General features: G+C 39.4%; 1 protein-coding gene across 3 annotated transcripts in view; it reads left to right on the top strand.

The window, feature by feature from the left end:
- Positions 1–22,159, top strand: part of MIPEP (mitochondrial intermediate peptidase) — a 212,397-nt gene that overhangs the window by 16,108 nt on the left and 174,130 nt on the right. For all 3 annotated transcript variants that reach the window (XR_006693586.3, XR_010582505.1, XM_005585479.4), the window contains exons 6-10: positions 1,709–1,891; positions 2,456–2,612; positions 7,945–7,993; positions 9,784–9,844; positions 13,213–13,265. Coding sequence is in view for 1 of the 3 variants with exons in the window: in XM_005585479.4 (XP_005585536.3) it covers positions 1,709–1,891; positions 2,456–2,612; positions 7,945–7,993; positions 9,784–9,844; positions 13,213–13,265 (503 nt within the window). In the remaining 2 variants the exon portion in view is untranslated. The remainder of the gene's footprint in view (positions 1–1,708; positions 1,892–2,455; positions 2,613–7,944; positions 7,994–9,783; positions 9,845–13,212; positions 13,266–22,159) is intronic.

Here is a 22,159-nt window from a genome sequence, read left to right as displayed (position 1 = left end):
CTGACAGCTCATTGAAGTTGGCGTGAACTCAGTTTTGATTTTTCCAGAGATTTTATCAGTTGATAAAATCTTCAAAGTAGTTAATTTTATCACTTTTTTTTTTCAAAATAAAAGTTTTGAAGAAAATTTTGGTACTGTAATGTGATTTCAAAATCTTGTGCATCTTTTTTGTTATTCTACTTGTTACCATTAGGTGGTGATAAATGGCCATATCAGAAACAAAATGAGCAAAGAGAAATCTGGACTGTAAAGAAATGGGTCTCCGAAAACTTTTTTCCATGAAATTTGAATTTTCTATATTGAAATTCTGGGGATATTGATATACAGTCAATTTTTTCAGCGTCTTATCAAGCATACCTCTACATCATCTATGTTTATCTTTAAAGAGTATGTTAGTATTGTGGCTTAATCATTTTTTAGAACACAGAACAGTTTAGAACCTGTTAATTGCTGTCTCCCCTCCCAGAAAGATTTGTGTACACTTTCACCCGAAGCCCAACATGAGCCCAGTGCAGAGCCTGTCTAGTTTTTTAGCAACTAGTAACTGATAATTCAGCCCTTCTCCAGTCAACCCGACTATTATGTGGATTCTAGTTTATATTTCATCTTTAAGCATTTATGGCAACCCCTTTGCTAATACACGTTTTCTCAGGTGATTGTGTGTTACAAAGGTTAAAGCTAGGCGGATGTGCCGGCACCATCCACGTCCTCATCACTGACCATTTGAGGGCCTGGCAGGAACGAGGACCGTGTGCCACGTGACAGGGACACAGAGTAGAAGACAGGACGACAGGACCATGCCCTGGGGCTCCGGTCTACTTCTTAGACTTAACCGTATCATTCTGTAGCAGCTCAAGCACATGCAAAATCAGAACTTTTTTCCCTCCCGAGACAAGGTCTCACTTTGTTGCCCAGGCTGTCGTGGTGTGATCGTAGCTCACGGAAGCCTTACCTCCTGGGCTCAAGTGGTCCTGCTGCCTCAGCCCCACAAAGGGCTGGGACTGCAGGCGCGTGCTACCACCCCCGGCCAAAATCAGAACTCTTAAAATGTGCTTCCCCACTTCTGGAGGCTCACCACACTTTTGCAAAGAGCTGTATTTTTTTTGAGACAGAGTCTCCCTCTGTCTCACAGGCTGGAGTACAGTGGTGCGATCTCGACTCATTGCAACCTCTGCTTCCTGGGTTCAAGCGATTCTCGTGCCTCAGTCTCCCAAGTAGCTGAGATTACAGGCACGCACCACCACGCCCAGCTAATTTTTATATTTTTAGTAGAGATGGGATTTCACTATGTTGGCCAGACTGGTCTCCAACCCCTGACCTCAAGTGATCTGCCCTCCTCGGCCTCCCAAAGTGCTGGGATTACAGGCGTGAGTCACTGCACCTGGCATGTGATTTTTAATGTTGTTAGTTTCAACAATTCGTTATGTAACCTAGACATAAAATAGAACTAGAAGTTATGTAAACCTTAAAGCATAGAAACATCAGAAAACCATAGTATGATCTTTTTGTTAGAATATTAAATATCTGTTAAAAGTAAAATTAATATATTATTTATAAAATATAGTAATATATTCATTTTACTAACATATTTAGTATTTTATTAAATGATAATGTATATGTTGATTTGACATCTTTATGTTTTGCTTATTAAATTGTGAAATATTAATTCAAAATGCCTTGAAATAACTTTTACTCCTCCTGCATACAGCGTAAAAGAGCAGTGGACCTCAATGTTAAAATCTTGGATTTGAGTAGTACATTTCTTATGGGAACCAATTTTCCCAACAAGATTGAGAAGCATCTCTTACCAGAACACATTCGTCATAACTTTACGTCTGCTGGGGATCATATCATCATCGATGGTCTCCACGCAGAGGCCCCAGATGACTTGGTATGTATGTTTCATTCTCTTTGTTGTTTAGGTCCCATCTGTGTGTTGCTACTGTTTTAACCCAAAATTCAGTGATAATATAACAGTATCCTTAAAAACTTTTTAGCATTACTAAGCCCTAAAAATTTAACTTGTGGAATTATTAATGCCATAAACACTTAAAAGAATGAAACTGATTTAATTACTTATATTTCATACAAGACTTCTTATTTTTAAAGTATGACTAATAACAGCATTGACTGACATTCTAGACTACAGAGACTTTTAAATTCGTGCAGTCTTACTTCTCCTGGTTAAGACGCTGTGTAGCATAGAGATCCACGCACTGGGTAGAGGTTTGTCCCGCCGTACCTCAGAACAGTGCCCTAGAGCTGCAGTCATGTATGCTGTTGCATCCCATGCTATTGTATGACTCTGGAAGCTTTATCGCCTTGTGTAGACCATTGCTTTATTTTGAAAGCAGTGATCATCTGCAGATAAAGTGGTGAGCATGAGCCTGTGTTATTGTCGCATAGGACTGTGTCATGGTATTTATAACCTTCACCATTTACTTTTTAAATGTAGGTGCGAGAAGCTGCTTATAAAATTTTTCTCTATCCCAACGCTGGTCAGTTGAAATGTTTAGAAGAATTGCTCAGCAGTCGAGACCTTCTGGCAAAGCTGGTGGGGTACTCCACGTTCTCCCACAGGGCTCTCCAAGGAACGATAGCTAAAAATCCAGGTAAGCCTGTTTATCCAACATTTCAGGGCAAAATAGGATTTTTATGAAACCGAGCTTTTGATTTTAAATAGCTGTAAATTAGTGTTCTATTTTTAATACATGCAGAGAACCATTTATAGAGATTTTCTATGTATTTTTATAGGAACCATTTTTAAATAGAGCTAATAATTTGGCATCTATTCTGTCCAGCCAAAGAACTTTATTTTATGTGAATGTTGAGAGTAAAATCATAACCTAAATTTTCATTTTGATGTTAGTCTAAATTGTTTTCATTTTAACTCAATTAGTTTCTGTGCTCCATTTGACCAGATTGGTTAGAATTAGGGTGAGAGAATGAAAGATCAGTATTTTACTGAGGTCGAGATAATTATAGGTTAGGTCATGTAAAAAACACCCAGTCAGATAGGCCTCCTTTTCAGAGGGAAGAGTCCTGCTTAGGAAGGTTTGTGCTAGTTGAGGTGTTACGGAAGTGTGTTGTTGGGTTTGTCATAAACTGCCTTGTGCTATGTTGAGTTCCTCATGATTCATAATGTCTAAGAGAAAATGTTACACAATAATAATATAAATGTACATGATACGTTTTTTCAAAAGCATTTATTAACTTACAGTTGTAATTTAGATGGTGAGTCAGGAGTAGGGTGGCCATGATGGTGGAGCTGCGTGAGACCTAAGGTCTTGGCAGTGAAGTTGCCAGACTTAGTGAGGATGAGGGGAGGAGGAGGCAGTGTGGTGGGTCCCCTGGGGTTCTAGTTGTATATCTGGTTAGACATTCCACTCACGGACAGAGGGGACACTAGGGGCAGATCACATCCTGAATCCTCGCTTATCTTTATTCCTTCTGTGCTTATCCCTTCTCACCGTAGCATGTTCTTCTCTTCTCCAGAGTTCTCTAAATGCACTCAATCTTGCTTCCTCCTCTTTCATAAACAGCTGTTTCCCTTGACTTGTCAAGGCTCTCGGTTAAGCCACAGGCGTGTGTCACTCATTGCGGCCTGGGTTCCCTTGCTCATGTCACTCTCCGACAGAGAGCAGCTTTTTTTCCTAGTCTGCCTGTTAAAATCTTACCCCGTTTTTTTAGTGCTCAGCTCAAAACTCCTCTTTCATGAAGCTTGTTAAACTTTTTCACTTTCCTTGGACTGCTTTGTCCCTAAACCCTTAAAACACTTATAGTTTGTTTCATATAATCGAAGCTCCTAAACAGATATAATATGTATGTTATATATTAAATGTGTGTTTTTAGTGTATGTTTTTTCTTTTTTTGTAAGTATCAGTTTGGTGGAAAGTATGTTTTTCTGTAGTCGCTGTTGTCAACAGTTTGCTTATAATAGTACCATATTTTTATTTTATATTTATATAAAATAATAGTATTAGAATATCATTCAGTGCCTACTCTGTTGTTATCTCATTTCCTTCCTCTGCAGCTTTGTGAAGTAGGTATTTGTGTTCATGTCACAGATAAGGAATCTAAGATTAGGTTATATTGCTAAAATGTGGCAGAACTGAAGCCTGAAGCCTAAACACATATTCTACATTTATGGTTTTCCATAGGCTGCTTGAGACCTAATACCCTATGTTTTATATCCTCTACATCCCATTTGTGTTTATTAATTCAGCAGATATTTACTCATTGCCCACTATATGTCAGATACTGTTCTCGGTCATGATGTATAAAGCAGAACAAAATTCCTATCCTTATGCCGTTTACATTCTTTTTTTTTTTTTTTTTTTTTTTTTGAGACGGAGTCTCGCTCTGTCACCCAGGCTGGAGTGCAGTGGCCGGATCTCAGCTCACTGCAAGCTCCGCCTCCCGGGTTCCCGCCATTCTCCTGCCTCAGCCTCCTGAGTAGCTGGGACTACAGGCGCCCGCCACCTCGCCCGGCTAGTTTTTTTGTATGGCCTCCCAAAGTGCTGGGATTACAGGCTTGAGCCACCGCGCCCGGCCTGCCGTTTACATTCTTGTGAGCAAGGGAAGACGGTTAAGAACGAAATGAGTAGATAAAGTATGTGGTGTGTTATTAGTTAATACAAGCTGTGGAGAAACGGAACAGGGAAGGGGATAAGGAATGTGGGCTTGTAGGCTGCTGCTGGAGTTTTAGGGAGTGTTGTCGGAGGGCTCACTGAGAACGTGGTGTGTGAGCACGCTCTTGACAGGCACAGGCGTGAGGCTGTGGCTCTCGAGGGCAGGAAGGTTTTGCGCAGAGTCACTGGCAAGTGCTAAGGTCTTGAGGCAGAAAAATGCCTGCCACGTTTGAGGAGGGCGGAGTGGCTGAAGCGCAGTGTGTGCAAGGAGAGGTGGCCAGAGGTGGCTGACAAGGGGCAGCATTAAGTAGAGACAACGTGAATGCAACAGGTCGCTGTGCGGGTTGGGGCAGAGGAGTGAGAGATGTGACTCCAGTGCTCATGGTGAGAGTCAGTGCTGCTGCTCCTGAGAGAAGCCTGCAGCAGGGCCAGGGTGGAAGACGGCCTGTTTAGATGCTGTTTTGCAGTAACTATGATGAGAAATGTTGGCATCTTGACCAGGTAGTAGCAGGGAAGGTGGTAAGATGTGATCAGATTCTGGGTACATGGTATTTGGAAGAGGGAGCCAACATTTTCGACCTAAGCAACTAGAAAGAGTGAGTTACTACTGTTAACTAAGATTAGGAGGACCGGGAACTTGGTTTGGTTCAAGTTAAGTTGGAGACACCAAATGAGGTTCACGTGGCCAAGTTAGGTAGGCAGTTAGATAGAGTGTGGAGTTCTGAGCTTCAGATGTAAGTTTGAACCTCTAAAATGAGACTCTGAGACCACTAAGAGAGTGAACTTAAAGAACAAGTCCAAGGACTGCGCTCTGGGGCCTTCAAGTTTAAGAGGCCAGGCATGTGAGGTACTGCTAGTTAACGCTGCCAGATGTAACGGCCAGTAAGGGAGGTGGAAAGTGATCACAGCGTGTGGTCCTGGAGGCCACGCAGAAGGTTTGTCTACAGGAGAAGGGAGAGATCAGCTGACTCATGCTGTGGCCAGGTCAGATGTGAGGAGGGCTGGGCATGACCACCGGCTCTAGCAGTGTGGAGCTCACTGGACCTGCAGCACCCAGCGCCAGATTCCGTGACTGGCAGGTCAGCCTTGTGCACTAAGTGCTTGGTGTGCTGATGTACTGGCAGGGGGCTGCTGTGCACATCATCACGTAAGATGTGCCCTGGGTCCTTGAGGATTTAAAGCTTAGTTGAGGAGCCGGATATATGCATATAAAAAGATAAATGGTAATACAGGTTGGCACGTTTTCGGTGCTGATGGAGTAGTACAGACAAAACAATGCCGTGGGATGTAAGAGCTCGGGGCGTTTGTCGGATGCATCTGTGGCTGTTGAAGGCACCCTGAGGGAAGTGAAACCGTCGTGCGCAGTGTCAGAGTGAACCCTGAGCAGAGCAGAGAAAGACCGGAAAGGCTGACTGAGGCTAAGCGGGCATTCATGTGGACGGTGAATGTGGAGGTAACTGCGGTGAGGCACTTAGTGATTTTCAGGGGGTTTCAAACTCAGTCTTAATATGACAGTTCTCTAGGGACACTAATTGAGGCAAGCCAGGTGCAGTGTCTCATGCCTGTAATCTCAGCACTTTGGGAGGCCGAGGCAGGCAGATCACTTGAGGTCAGGAGTTTGAGACCAGCCTGGCCAACATGGTAAAACCCCATCTCTACTATAAATACAAAAATTAACTGGGCACGGTGGCAGGTGCCTGTAATCCCAGCTACTTAGGAGGCTGAGGCAGGAGAATCGATTGAACCCTGGGAGGTAGAGGTTGTAGTGAGCCGAGATGGCACCTCTGCACTCCAGCCTGGGCAACAGAGCAAGACTCTGTCTCAAAAAAAAGATTAGTTGAGGCAGATTCTTCACATGTAAAATGACTGGAAGAGTAAGATGGATGAATGTTAAAAGAGGGTTATTAAGAGATAAAACGTATACAAGCATACAGAAGGATTCATTTGAAAACAGTTTGGTATGGCACCTGGAATATAATCCTAAAATGAGATTTCATTGTTGAGTAAATAATGTCTTTGTTCCCCCAAAATTCCAATTGTTGTTTCATATGGCACATGAGCCAGTGTTTTCAGAATTCGTATACACAGAACTTGTTAAGTATTGACAGTGGCAAGAAACCTCATGGTTTGGGTTTAGGTTAACCACCGTTATTTATTTCCTTAGCCTTTTATTTCACACAAAAGGAGGTAACTTAAACTGAAGAGAGGGCAAGAAACTTAAAACTGTATTAAAGATTATCTGGAAAACATAAACATAGTGTTTGTAGTGAGCTAAAATACATATGAAAGCTCTGTATACATAAGTCAGTGATAAAAAGTGCTACATTAAAAAATACTCATAAAACATTTCTTCTTATGGGAAACGGTGGTAATCCTACTACACTGCCTTTATGGGTTTGTAGATTATGACAACTATAGCAGAAGTATTTTAATAAAAGTACTTTAAAAATTCTATCGGAAGTTAAAATTTATTTTTCTTATTTTGCTATTTTTTTCATATTTATCCTGAATAGATTATTCTACAGTTGTATATAAAAATAAAATTGTTATCAAGAAAAACATTGATTTTAAGAAATTCATTTCAGTGAATCATACTTCTACACTGCACTTATTTTTAATGAACAAAGCAGAGTCTAGATATCTCTTTAAAACTTTGAAAACATCAGACATGTCTAAGAATGTTTTTTCTTACACATAGGAATGGATAGAAACACTTTGAAATTTTGGACTTTTTTCTTTAGCTTCCAATTAACTTGTTTTTTTTTTTGAGATGGAGTCTCACTCTCTTGCCCAGGCTGGAGTACAGTGGCACGATCTGGGCTCACTACAATCTCTACCTCCTGGGTTCAAGCTCTTCTCCTGCCTTAGCCTCCCATGTAGCTGAGACTACAGGCGTGCACCACCACGCCCGGCTCATTTTTGTATTTTTGGTAGAGACGGAGTTTTACCATGTTGGCCATGCTGGTCTTGAACTCCTGACCTCAGGTGATCCACCCCCCTCAGCCTCCCAAAGTACTGGGATTACAGGCGTGAGCCACTGCTCCTGTCCCATTAACTCTTTTAATTTTGGGATATAATCTGAGGCTGTGTATTATTGGTATGCCAATTTAATTTTTTTCTGATTAAAAGATCATCATCACCTAGAAGTATTTACTATATGTTTGGTATATATTAGTAGCTCTACTTCCCTTTGAAAATCATCACTTTAAGGGAATTGTGGTATATAGATTATGATCATCATCTAATAATTTTAACAGATATGTTCATTTTATTTCACATAATTGAAGATACTTTCTTTTGGATTTCATTTTAGAGACTGTCATGCAGTTCCTTGAGAAACTATCTGACAAACTTTCTGAAAGGTTAGTTTTTATTCTACCATTTAGTTTTTTGGTTGTATGTTATTTAGTCATTTTAAAGAAGACTTGATTTATAAAAAATTAGGAAGTGGCCTAGAATATAAGTTTAGGCATATTGGACCAGACCTGTCTCACTATGAGACATAATTTGAAAGGCCATAGTTGTCTTCCTTAACGTGCCATTCTTGAAAACATAGACTGTCCCCTTTCATTAAACAATTGTTTTTAGAAATTCATCTTTCATTTGCACTTTAAAAATCTTTACCAAAATGTTTTTGAAACTATTTTAACTTGTGCCATGAGTTTTATGACACGTTCATAAAGTAGTATTTCTCTTCTTTTGGCCTAAATACAGGAGGCTTGTGGATGTGGTGTCTTTTTGATTTTCTGTAGTATTTTAAGAATGTTCTGTCTCAGCGTTTGTAATTTCAGGCTGCAGTGTTTTACTGCCTTTGGTGTGCCCGTTTGTTATACACAAGTTGAGTGTCCCTTATCTGAAATGCTTGGGACCACACATGTTTTGGATTTCATTTTGGGGGGAAAATTTGGAATATTTGCATATATGTAATGAAATACCTTGGGGATGGGACCCAAGTCTAAACACGAAATTCATTTATGTCTCATATACACCTTATACACATAGCCTGAAGATAATTTTATACAGTGTTTTTAATAATTTTGTGCCTGAAACAAAGTTCTGGCTGCAACTCATCACGCGACATCACATGTGGAATTTTCCACTTGTCCCATCATGTCAGTGCTGAGAGCGTTTCAGATTTTCAGATTAGGGAGGCTCAACCTGTATTCCCGCCCCCCCTGCCCCTCCCCTGCTCAGTGCCTTCAGTCATGCACTTGCCCTTCACTGGCCCTCTTCCAGGACTTAGTTGAGAGGCAGCACACCTTTAGGTACTAAGGATTCTAGGAAGAAGCAGTCATGGTTTGTAAAAAAGGATGATGTTTCCTCTTGCTCTCTTGTGATGCTGTCTAAAATTTTGTTTGCCTTTTTTGGCTACACCAACACATTGGATCTTGGCTCACATTCTGTTTTGGACTATAAACTCATGCCTTAGAACTCATTCCTCTCTAGTTTGGATTATGTTTATAAATTCTAAAATTTTCTTTTAATAATCCTGGTGAACCACTGTGTCTTTGATACAGTAAAGAGGGTTAATTATGCACTTATTGAGGATTTATCCTGCTTTACTCAGTTAAGTGTTAGTAGTCTTTCTCTACATAGCTGTAGATTTTTTGAGCAAGCATAGCTTCATAATTTTACAGGTATGTATAGGAGTTAGGAGTTAATTCCAATATACATGTCATATTCTACAAATATTAAATACTTATTTAATTATTGACCAGCTAGAGTTTTTCTATAGGGGAAAAATGACTAGAAATCTTAAATGTAGCCAATGATAAAATTCCTTTCTAAAGTTAATTTGTTTAGTCTCTTTAAAAAGGTATAGCAAAAAGTAGTGATTTAGTAGTGATTTAAAGTTTGCTGATTAATGCTTTGCATATTTGTAATGACATTGCTAGTTTTTCTAAGCTTTAGGACTCTTGAGGCATATATCCACCATGCTGCTTTTTAAGGTAGAAATTGAATATGCTGCTTTATATGTTGTTATTTCTCATGACACTTAGGTAAAATTTGGATTAATAATGATTTACATGTGCACTACTAATTATATCTAATCTTCTTATGAATATTGGAATGTAACATAAGCAAGCTAGTCCTTTTGTAATGTAATTATTAAAACTTTGTCCTAACAAGTAATGATAAACCTGTTTTATAGAACTCTAAAAGATTTTGAGATGATACGAGAGATGAAAATGAAACTGAATCCTCAAAATTCTGTAAGTATGTTGGAATATTTTTATTATAGACAGTCTATCAACTGAAATCCATATCTTTTGGTTCAGGAACTTTCTTGTGATAGGCTAGAGGTCCATTTAGTCTTGTTTCTGATCCTCAGTTTTGGTGAATAAAGATGTTGAAATATTTGATTCTTATGTCCCAAACTGATGTTGCCTGTACATATAGCATTTTTGTTGAGGAGTTGACGTATTTTGTGTAAATACACTAACACAATGTGTATATATTCATGCAGAGACTGCTTTCATTCTGTGGAATGTTGGCTTCTCAGTTTGAAGCAGACTTTAAGGAGTCTCAGTGGAGGCTTGATCTGGCCGGTGATAATTTTAACCGTCAGTGTTAACATTACAGTTCATTTGCTTATTTGTTTGCTAATTTATGATGCCCAGTTGAGTAGGTCAGTATTTGACTAACAAAGTATACCACTAAAAACACTTAAGTGTTGTTTTCAATCATATGATTATATGATCTTCCTTATGTGGTCCAACAGTATAGACAAGTGTTATTATGGCCAGAATGCTGCCCAGGTGATTAGGGGAGGACCCTGAAAAGTGTCGAGATTCCAGATATTAGGACTCATTCCCGTTTGGTTCTAGGGCACTACAGGATTGCCGGGGTTGTCTACACCATTCTTTTCCAAATGCTGTTGTTAATTCTTGACTTAGTTGCTGCCGCCAGAGCCATAGTCATAAGGAAGATTTAGGGAAATGGGCCTTGCAGATTTACAAACTGTTTACTAGCTTCCCAGATATAGCCACTAGGAAACAGATTAATCCCATTAAACTCAGTGATGTGTAGAGTAGCATGTCAGTCTGTTAATTTATGGAGGGAGCTGTGTCTAGCAAAGTAACTAGTGTTAGTCATCTGCACACCTTGGCCTGGTAGGTAGTCTCATTTGGGAGACTAAATAATAGATAAGAATTTAGTTTGGTGACCTATAGAAACAGAAAAATAAAAAATAAAATGTGTTGCCAAAAGCTAATTCAGTAAAAGTGAATATGACTTTAAACTGTTATCTGTAGACACTTGTATATAGCTTATGGATATGATTATTCTGCAGATATTTGTGAAATGCCCAGTCTCCTCATGAAGTCCCTGTTTTTGTGAATGGTGCCACCATTCACCCTGCTGTTCTAATCAGGGCCTGTACTTAATCCAGACCAGTGGTTCTCAAAGTGTGGTTCCTGGACCGGAAGCAGTAGCATCACATGGAAACTTGTTAGAAATGCAAATTCTTGAGCCCCACTTCAGACCCACTGAATCAAAAACTGGGGCGAGCTCCACAATCTGTGTTTCAACAAGCATCTCTAGGCACTGCACACTGCCCTCCCCCTTAATCATTTGTTAGTTCCTGCAGATTCTCCCGTCCTGTGAACTCTTGTGTCTTCTCCTGTACCCATTGCCATAGCCTGGGTTGGGATCATTATTCTCACCCAGATGGTAACTGGGAATGCCAAACTGGTTTCTAGCCTTTTGTTCTTGCTGTACTCAAAGCCGTCTTGGATTCAGACAGTTTAACCATGGTTTTAGCCCAGTGTTAGGCGTAGAATTGGTTGTCAACACTTATTTGAACTATGAATGAATAATAAATGAAGGAATTGCCACCAGAGGGATTTGTCTAAAAAGCAGATCTGATCTTCTCACTCTCTTGTTTAAAATTCTTCAGTAGCTCCCGGTTATTCTCTGATTTCCCTTCCTACTGCCCTGCTGCTCCCATCAAGCCCTCATGATTTGGCCCTTGCCTGCTTCTCTAGCTTCATCTTCTGCTGCCCCTCCAAGCCGAGGCTGTGTTCTTTGCTCTCTCCTAATAACTGTGCAATGCTCATGTGATCTCTATTCACTTTGTTTTGCTTTCTTTCCTTGCTTTGCTTTCTTTGATTCTTTAATTTGAATTACTATTTACGTACTGGCCACATGAATATGGCATGGTGGGCAGCTTCCAGTCATTTGCAAACACCACCTACAGGAATGCCTTTCCCCCTTTCTCATCTGAATTAACTGCTCCTATCATAAAACTCAATTCAGGCTTTGCCTTCTCGAGAACATTTCCTAACCTTCTGCTGTGATTTAAATACCCTTCTCGTGGACTGTGTTTTACATGGCACAATGTAGACATGACATGCTGTCCTCTGATTGTTGAGTCACTTGCCTTTCTACTGCCTAAGCTATCATCCTCTTGCCTTTGCCTCATTACCGCCTGCACTCTGTCTGCATCTAGCAGATAGTAGATAATCATCTGTTAGAGAAAATGTGTGCCAAGACCTGAACACTGTGGGGCCAGGATTCCATGGACACAGTCCCTGCCCTTCAGGCACTCATGGGGAGAAAGAAAATAAGCCTACACATATCTTAGGTTGTCATACATCCCTTGATACAAGTATTACCATGGAATATGGGAAATAACACCTTGTTATTGGAGGAGATTATGCCTAAACTGAAATGTTAAAGGATAATGGTACTGAGGAGAGCAGCTAACATTTGTTGAGCCCTTACTCAACGCCAGAGACTCTACTTAATAGTTTAAGTACATTCAGCAATCTTATTTGGGAGGTACTGTTGATGCTTTCAACAAGTATTTACTGAGTGATTATCCTGTGCCAGGCACTCTTCAGGGTACAGGAATGTAATAGGGAAGGATACAAACAAAGTCCCTGTCGTCATGCAGTTTATGGTCTGGTATGGATTGGAAACTTGAGCCCAGGCAGTCTGTCTTCACAGCCTGGTCTCTTAACCACTCTCTTGTCCACCTGGAGACCTAGAAGGAGGACAGTTCATTCAAGTATTCAAGCTTTCCCTTCTTTCAGTATTATATACCAGTCATCAGAAGCAACTAGTACTGTAGTACTTCTTTATGACATATTTTCTTTGCCAAGATTAGAGTTAATTCTGCCTGGGTTACACTTTAAATTGTTGCTTTCATTTTTGATATCTACCCAAAGCTTCTTGCTTAGATTTAGAAAGAACCTTAATCTTACCTTTAGTACACTCATCTTACCTGCAGTATGTTTTATGGATTAATACATGGGTTACATTTTGGGAAAAATTTCATTATGGCTAATATAATTCATTAATGTTTACTTTTATTAGATTCCACTTTAGAATGACATTTGTTTGCCTTTTCCCAGATTCCGTAGGTCTTATTTATACCTTGCTCTCCTTTGATTACAGCGAAGTCAAAATAAGGAGCCAGGTATTTTCTGCCAAGCTATCAATTTTTTAAGGGATTCTATAAAATTGCTCTGATTTACATGAACAGTAGCTGGTTTACATTCTATAAACTGGCCACGTTGCTGATAAAAACTGAGAAAGAGTCAGTAGCTTTCCTTAACAGTGAATTATTCCGTTGTAGGAAGTAATGCCTTGGGACCCCCCCTACTACAGTGGTGTGATTCGTGCAGAAAGGTAAGTTTTTCAAGAAATACCCATACGGGAAAAGGAAAAAGGAAACTGATGTTTATTCGGCAGCTACTGTCATCCACTGAGTCACCCACAGTACAAATCCTTCCCCTGACACCATCCTTTCTGCTGGTGTGGTCTGCTTCACTCACGTATTCTTCAGCTGCTTGTATCATTTCCTTGTTTAAAACTCTAGAATCTGGTCCCTCTCCAGTCCTGCCCTTGCGTAGCTTTCTGGTTCTCTTCCTAGGCTGTGAGCTTTGCTGGAATCCTTGTTGTGTCCCGTTGCTGGTCCAGAGTAGGGGCTCAGCACGTGTTTACTGAACCAGTAAAGGAATAAAGCAGTACATGGCATGGTGCTACGTTATTTTCTTATGTTTTCTCATTTTTATTTGGACACATACATTGTCAACACATTATTGGTCCATCTGGAAGGATTTAAACGAAATACAGATTTAAGGAACTTAAGTTGACAGAAGTACTCCTCTGGTTTCTGTATCCTCCTGTGTTTATTATATTGGAGAAAAGTAGGTATGTCCTTCTGTCCCTACATACACACTATTTCTGTAATTTTTATATTTATTTATAAACCCAAGAAATAGAGCTCTTTTCGCAGTGAACACATTTTAAAATGTTTATAGCTCAAGCAACTTTATATGCCCAATAGGAATTTTACAGAAAAAGCTCAGAATCTTACCCTTTAATAACTTGTTAACATTTTTCTCTTGTAATTAATTTTTGAGATACACTGTTTAAGTAGCAGAGTTAAGATTGATTTAGGTAATAGAAGAAAATGTAAGTTTTTTTTGTTTTTTCTTCATTAAAGCATACCAGCATGCACTGTGATAATATGTTTATTTATTTGGTATTAAGCTTTAAAATATTTTTATGACTATGCATTATTGAAGCATCAAGTATAGTAGGTACTTCTCCAAAATAAGAAGTAATTGCTTAATTATTTATTTTGGCATTTGTCATAAAAACAGAAAACAATAACTTTCTATGTTCTTTTCTATACCAGCAGGATGAGGTAGCCTAAGATCAATGAGTGTATTGAAGCACTTACTTGCTTAATTTTCATTTATTTTCCACTCTTTGGGCTGCATCCATCACTGTTGCCAAAACCATTTTTACTTACAAGACATAATTGTCTCCTAACCTTTAGTTAAGAATATTTGGTCAGATACTATTTTTTATTTTTATTTTTCATTAAACAACTCTTTTTAGAGACAGGGTCTCACTTTGTCACCCAGGCCAAAGTATAGTGGCACAATCATGGCTCACTGTAGCCTCAACCTCCTAGGCTCCAGCAGCCCTCCTGCCTCATCTTCTCAAGTAGCTGGCACTACTGGTGCGTACCACCATACCCAGCCGATTTTTAAATTTTTTGTAGAGATACAGGTTCTTGCTGTGTTGCCCAGGTTAGTTAGCTACCATTTTAAAAAAATGTATCTCAGATTCAGCATCAGTCTTCTTTTTAGTGAAAACACATAAACTGTTATTCAAAATCTATAATAATTTGTTTATGGTAAACAACAAGGGTTTAGAATATATTATAGCTTAATGTAAGATATTGTTTCACAAAATTGTTTTCTGGTTGCAGAACTTGAAACCCTGTTCCCTATAGTTGCATTAAAAAATAAAATTTCTCTTTTAAAATTCTGTCAAAGATTTGGCTTGGCTGTTTCACCTGTTAACGATGTAGCATAAATCAGTAGTAAAATTTATTTGTACTTTCCATGTTTCTGTAAAGCATTTGATTTTGACATTGGACAGTAATGTAAATTAAATATATTTAATATTTAATATTCTAATTTTTAGAATTCTAATTTTAATTCTAAATATTTAAAATATTAAATATTCTAATTTTCAGAATTCTAATTTTAAATCTAAATATTTAAAATATTGAATATTCTACTTTAATATTAAATATTCTAATTTTTGCTACTCTCATTTTTATGTGGTATTCCTTTCATACGTCCCCCATACCTGATTATTTTCAGTAATGCCTTAGCCTTAAATGTGATAGTTTTTTCGTGTAACTATACTCTGTAAATATAGCATATGCCCAAATGGTGGTTCCAAGGTAGGAGATCAGCAGGACTTGTTTTCTGGTCACAACCTCCTGACCAGAACAGAATCTGGTCCAGACAGGATGAAGTAAAGAAATCAGCCCAGACCAGCAGATGGCAAGGAAAGGGATTTCTGGCTGCCCTCACTGCTTATTAGCATAAGACACACCCACCAGCGCCATGACAGTTCACAAGTGCCATGGCCAATGACCCAGAAGTTCGCACCCCCTTCCTAGGAAGTTCTGAATAATCTTCTCCCAATTTGCATTAACCCACCCCTTAATTTGCATCTAAATAACAGTGGGTGTAAATACAGCTGCCTACAGCCCACAAGCCTGGCTCTGGGTGCGCTGTAGGATCTGATCACAACCTACTTTTGTTTTACAGAGAGAAACATCTCTACTCACATTTATTTGTTCTGATTTTTCTTCCACCCCTGCTCTTCCTCCACAGTTTATCCCAGCCAAACCCCTTTCTGTCTCGGAGGCAGAACCTCTGTCGGGGGAGCAGTGGGTTCCCATTGCCTCCCTGGTTTGTCTTACACACCTGTGACATCTTGCCAGGGGTCCATGAAGCCGCTGAGTCTGCGCTAGCCTTGTGTAGCTCCTGGCTTCGCTGTGCTAACAGCCTGTGTGCTGCAAAGTTGACCTGCTAACATGTTCTTCTGGACGTTAAATGTGTCTTGTCAACCATATTTAAAGCTCTGCAAGAACAAACATTCTGGACCTTCAGTAAATACATATTAATTCATAGCCCCTGATTTAATCAAGCTTGTGTCTAGACCAGTAACCATGAAAAGCAATCCAGTGAAGAGTTTTCTTTTTAGAAGGAGAATGCCATGTTTTTGCATGACATGTTTGCAGTGCTCACTGGTTGATGGAGTCTTCCACCTGCTTACTAAGTCCATGAAATCACCAGCTATGCTGGGAACACAGTGTAGTCTGCCAGATAGCCATGTGGGGCTTTAGCTTATCTTAAAGTTTTAATACTAATTTATTTATTTGGCTATTAACTCCGTAAAAGAACCAGGAAAAGGGATACAGAAACGCATCAGAAGAGGTTATAAGAATCAGGTTTTAAAAATCTATTTTAAGTAGCTTAACTGGCAAATGATAGAGTTTTGGTTTGAGGCTTCAGTAATCTTGATTGACAAGAGGAGGCTGCCGCACAGGTAATGGATGAGAAAAGAAAGGAAAAATATCATAGGTTGGGTTTGAGTTAGAAGAGTGGAATAAAGTGAAGATTTCTAAATCCTTGTTAAATTCATCACCTTTCAAGTAAAGACTTAAATGTGTGGCTTGACACAAAATGAAAAATAGAAGGGGCTTTCCTTGATTTGAGCTTTTTTTCAGGTTAACCTCAGGGAGTCTTTTGCTTTTACGTTAAATACTCCAGATTTATTTCAAGTTTTTAATGTTTGTCTAAAGAAAAGTAAGAACCTGTTTAGAAGTAGGAGGAGAAATTAACATGTTTTAAAAGTGACAAAGGTTGATCCTGGAAAATACCGTTGTTGTGTACATGACTGTCAGCAAGTCTTAAAGAGCAGCTCATTTTTCCTTTTTAAAGCTTTAGTGTAAGATTCTTCATGGAAGAGTAACATTATTTCTTTCAAATATGAAAAGTGTATATTAAATTATTTTATTTGAAATTAAATTTTATTTTTGATTAGGCAATACATTCACATGGCTCAAAAAATCATCAACGTTAAGAAGTATTAATTGAGAATGCTTATCTCTACCTCTGCCTCAGAAGTCACCACTTTTCAGTTGTTTAATGTATCCTTCCAGTGTTTGGGTTTTTGATGCTTTGGAGACACTATTTCTTTTTTGTAACTAATGAGTTTCAGTATTTCATTTATTTTGGTGCTATTTTTGTTTGTTTATTGTTTTTTGTTTTTGAGACAGAATCTTCCTCCGTTGCTCAGGCTGGAGTGCAGTGATGTGATCTTGGCTCACTGAAACCTCTGCCTCCTGGGTTCAAGTGATTCTCCTGACTCAGCCTCCCAAGTAGCTGGGATTACAGGCATGCACCACCACACCCAGCTAATTTTTGTATTTTTAGTAGAGACGGGGATTCACCATTTTGACGAAGCTGATCTCAAACTCCTAGCCTCAAGTGATCCACCTGCCTCAGCCTCCCAAAGTGCTGGGGTTACAGGCATGAGCCACCACACCCTGTCAATTTTGGTGCTATTTTTAAATTAAGATGTCATTGGAAGGGAATTCAGTATTGTCTATTCCTTGCTAAGATATATTCTTAAAATCTAAGAGGATTCATATAATGAAATGGGGATGTTTTGGGTTTTAAACTATTCAGAAGATGGGCTCTCACAGAGGGACTTTGTTTTGGATATGAGAGATTGTGTGCTTTGTTAATATAGGATTAGTGATCTTGGTGATTTTAAAAAATTAATCTTTATTATCAAAACTTTCAAAATAAACAGAAATAGTAAATGGATGGCTCAGTCAAAAGAGAAAAAAAGAACAAAGGAAAAATAGTTTAAGAAAAAAATGAATAAAAAGACAGAAGTAGAGCAATATAAGTAACAACCTCTGTATATTCATCTCACAGATTCCACAATTACTAAGATTTTTCTGTTTGCTTCATTTGTCTCTTTTAAATTTTCTTTTCTTTCTTTGCTCTTCTTTTCCTTCTTCCCTCACTGCTTTCCTTCCTTTCTCTTTTCTCATTACTAACGTACAGTCATGTGTCACTTAATGACAGGGATACATTCTGAGAAATGCATCGTGGGCCAGGCACAGTGGCTCACGCCTATAATCCCAGCAACTTTGGGAGGCTGAGGCGGGTGGATCATGAGGTCAGGAGTTCAAGACCAGCCTGGCCAACATAGTGAAACCCTGTCTCTACTAAAAATACAACAACAAAAAATATTAGCCAGGCATGGCGGCACGTGCCTGTAGTCCCAGCTACTCAGGAGGCGGAGGCAGGAGAATTGCTTGAACCCGGGAGGTGGAGGTTGCAGTAAGCCGAGATCACACCATTGCACTCCAGCTTGAGGAACAGAGTGAGACTTTGTCTTGGGAAAAAAAAAAGCATCGTTAGGCAGTTTTGTCATTGTATGATCTTAGAGTGTACTTACACAAACCTAAGGGTATAGCCTATTACACACACGCCTGTGCTCTCTGGTATAGCCTGTCGCTCCTAGGCTGCAAACCTGCACAGAATGTTACTATACTGAATACTGTAGGCAGCTGCAACACAATGATGAGTATATATGCATCTAAACATGGAAAAGGTATAGTGAAAATAGGTATAAAAGATAAAAAAGGGTACACCTGTATAGGGCTCTTACCACAAATGGAGCTTGCAGGAGTGGAAGTTGCTCTGGGTGAGTCTGTGAGTGAGTGGTGGGTGAATGTGAAGGCCTGGGACATTACTGTACACCATTATTGACTTTATAGTCACTGTACACTTAGGCTACACTAAATTTATAGAAAGATACGGTTCTTCCTTCAATAAAACATTAACTTTTGCTTCCTGTAACCTTTTTTACCTTATAAACTTCTTAGTTTTTAAAAACTTTTTGATACTTTATAATAATATTTAGCTTGAAACACAAGTACATTGTATAGCTGAACAATATTTTCTCTTTTTTAAATCCTTTTTCTATAAACTTTTTTCTATTAAATTTTTTTTTATACTTTTAAAACTTTTTTGTTATAAAGCAAGACACAAACACACACATTAGCCAAGGTTTACACCGGGTCGGGATTGTCAGCATCACTGTCTTCCATCTCCACATCTTGTCCTCCTAGAAGGTCTACAGGGGAAATAACAGGCATGGAGCTGCCGTCCCCTGTGGTAACAGTGCTTTCTTCTGGAATCCCTCCTGAAGGACCTGCCTGAGGCTGTTTCACAGTTAACTTTTTTTTTTTTAAATAAGTAGAAGTACGCCAAAATAATGATAGAGAAAGTATAGTATAGTAAATACATGAATCAGTAATACAGTCATTTATGAAGTATTGTGTACTGCACCTCATTACATGTGTTAGGCTTTTGTATGACTGGCGGCACAGTCGTTTTGTTTACACCAGCATCACCACAAACGTGTGAGTAATGCCTTGTACTCTGACATTATGACAGCTACAGTGTTACTAGGTGATAGAAACTCCTCAGCTCCATTATCATCTCAGTGGACCACCCACGGTAGCATCTGTGGTTCACTGTTGACAGAAGTGTTGTTACCTGGCTTAGGACTACTTTAAAGGAAATCCTAGCCCTCACGTCATCTCAGTCTTACACATTGATTAAGTACTTCTGAAAAACATGAACATCTTCTTACATAACTCCTGTATCATTATTACCTAATAAAAATTTAATAGCAATTTGTTGGCTTCATTTAATATCTAGTCTATATTCGTATTTCCTTGGTAGTATCAAATCAGCTTTTTTCATTATTACCTAATAAAAATTTAATAGCAATTTGTTGGCTTCATTTAATATCTAGTCTATATTCGTATTTCCTTGGTAGTATCAAATCAGCTTTTTTCCCAGTGAGTTTGTTAGAATTAGGACTCAAACAAAGCCTCCACATTCTCTTGGCTTTTCTGTCTCCTGTCTCTTACTTTAGAGCGGTTCCCCATGCCTCATGCTCTTCTCACTCTCTTTTTTGTCATATTATCAGCAGCAGTTGTTGAAGAGACCAGGCCATTTTTCCTACAGAATTTCTAACTTTCTGGACTTACCTGTTTGCTTCCTTGTGGCATCATTTCACTAGTTCCTCTCTTTGTATCATTCCTGTAAGCTGGATGTTACATATAACAACTCACTGTTAGACATTTCCCATTTTTGGCACGGACACCCATAGGTGATGTTGTATACTTTGTGTCACATCACATCAAAAGACATGAAATAGCTGATCATGGTGACACGTCTGTAATCCCAGTGACTCGGAGGCTGAGGCGGGAGGATCACTTGAATCCTGGAGTTCAAGGCCGCAGCAAGTTCTGATCATGCCACTGTACTCCAGCCTGGGCGACAGAGTGAGACTCCATCTCCTAAAAAAAAAAAGAAAAACAAAAGACATGAAATATCAGTTGCCCACCGAGGGTGATGTGAAGAGGGTCCCCTAGGTAGACTGATGCTGACAGGATCTCTGCCATCTGCGGTGAGGGCTTCCCTCTCGACGAGAAAGGGATCTGTGTGGTGTTCCTGGCAACATGGAAACATCCAGTTTTCCCTCAGTCATTTACCCAGTGGCTTTAACACCCATTGATAGTCCTCGTCTGAGTCAGTCATTCTTTTTTATTGCCAATTCTCAAAATAAGGATTTATTGTAATCGTTTTCTGAACTAGTGACAAATGAGAATTACCTGGCTTTGTCTTTGTAAAGTGTCATTATAAACTGATGGAATTCCATTGATTCAACGTGTTTCAGTCCATTACAGTATTTTGAAGGGATGCCAAATTTGTCATAACTTGGCCAATTGCACCGAAAAGTCAGTCTTTTAGGAGCTTGTTGAGTGAGGTTCAGAATACCTGTGTTTATTATTCGCAGTTGAGTTTGAACCACCTGCTGCATCTCTGCAGGACAGAAAACGGGAGGTGATTTCTCCAGTTCTGAGCCAGGAGCATCTGCGACCTGGGGAGAGGTCTGAGAATAGGGTCTGTTGCTGGACTCAATAATTCAAAGAGGATTGGAAAAACTCCTTAGGCAAAGCAAATGGCTGTCTGGTCACTTTCCTTTCATCATTTTCCACAAGCTCTGGGGGAGAAAATCTCTGTCTGTTTCCCTTTCTGCTGCTGCCACTTGTTCCTTCTCATGAGGTTTTCATTCCTCCCTGTCCCAGGGCTAACCTGGGTCTTCTCTCACGACATTTCCACATCTCCCATTCTGTTCTCTCTAAAGCAAGGTGCAGCACATGGGTGTCGATTTTGGTTATTCTTTCCTACTGTTCACTTTTAGACATGGCTGTTTGATTTCACATTTTGATACAGCTTAAGAAGCTGAATGAGAGACTGTTGCAGTCGAGGTCTCCTTGCTGTAGTGAGATTTGGCCCCACCCTCTATGGTGAGAGTTCTGTCATCTACTGGCACATCGTGTGGTGTCATCTTCTCTCCTTAAAGTCGGGCCTACTGGTTTACTTTCCTAATCCCTAGGATGATGATGGAATGGCACTTTCTTTAGCTTTGATTTCTGTTAACCACAGTTTCCAGTGAACTATGTTGCTGATCTGCACCATTAATGAAAATTATTTCCTGGTTACCAGGAAGTTTGGCTGGAGCAATTTTCTTGCCACTAGCTTCAGAAGTCAAGGTAGAACCAAATTAGCAATGGTGGATTCTTTATAGAACAGGGAGAAAAGTCTTTTCAGTTCTGTATAGTTCCCTGAAGGGCAAACAGGTTTCCAGGAGCATTCAGTTCCTTTACTGCTACCTTCTCTGTTTAACCAGATAAAGCAGTAGCTCTCCCTGTGGTTTTCAAGGCAGCATTTCAAAATGTCACCCAGCTATAACATGAAAATTATACTTAGTCATTCCTGATGTCAAAAACACAGTTTCATTTGCTTTCGATAAAGTTAAAAATAGTTTCTCTGACAGAATTATCACATGCTGTGCTCTTTACAAGTGTGCATTTTTTCCTTGCCCACACGTGCCCTCTGGCAGGCCATCTTGTTCATTCTGCCCTCTGTGGGCATTTGCCATTTGGTGCACATGTTCTCTGCCACATGTGCTCTCACTCACTGAATAGAATAAGGTAAGACTGAAGCTATGTTTACCTGCTGTTTCAACCTGGGTTCTCTGACTGTACTTCATTGTGTTTTATATTTTCACTAAGTTTGAGGCCATGGTGTTTGGACGTAATA

Source organism: Macaca fascicularis, chromosome 17 (genome assembly GCF_037993035.2).
Source record: "Macaca fascicularis isolate 582-1 chromosome 17, T2T-MFA8v1.1".
Lineage (NCBI taxonomy): Eukaryota > Metazoa > Chordata > Mammalia > Primates > Cercopithecidae > Macaca > Macaca fascicularis.
This window is presented reverse-complemented; position numbering and strand designations above follow the sequence as displayed.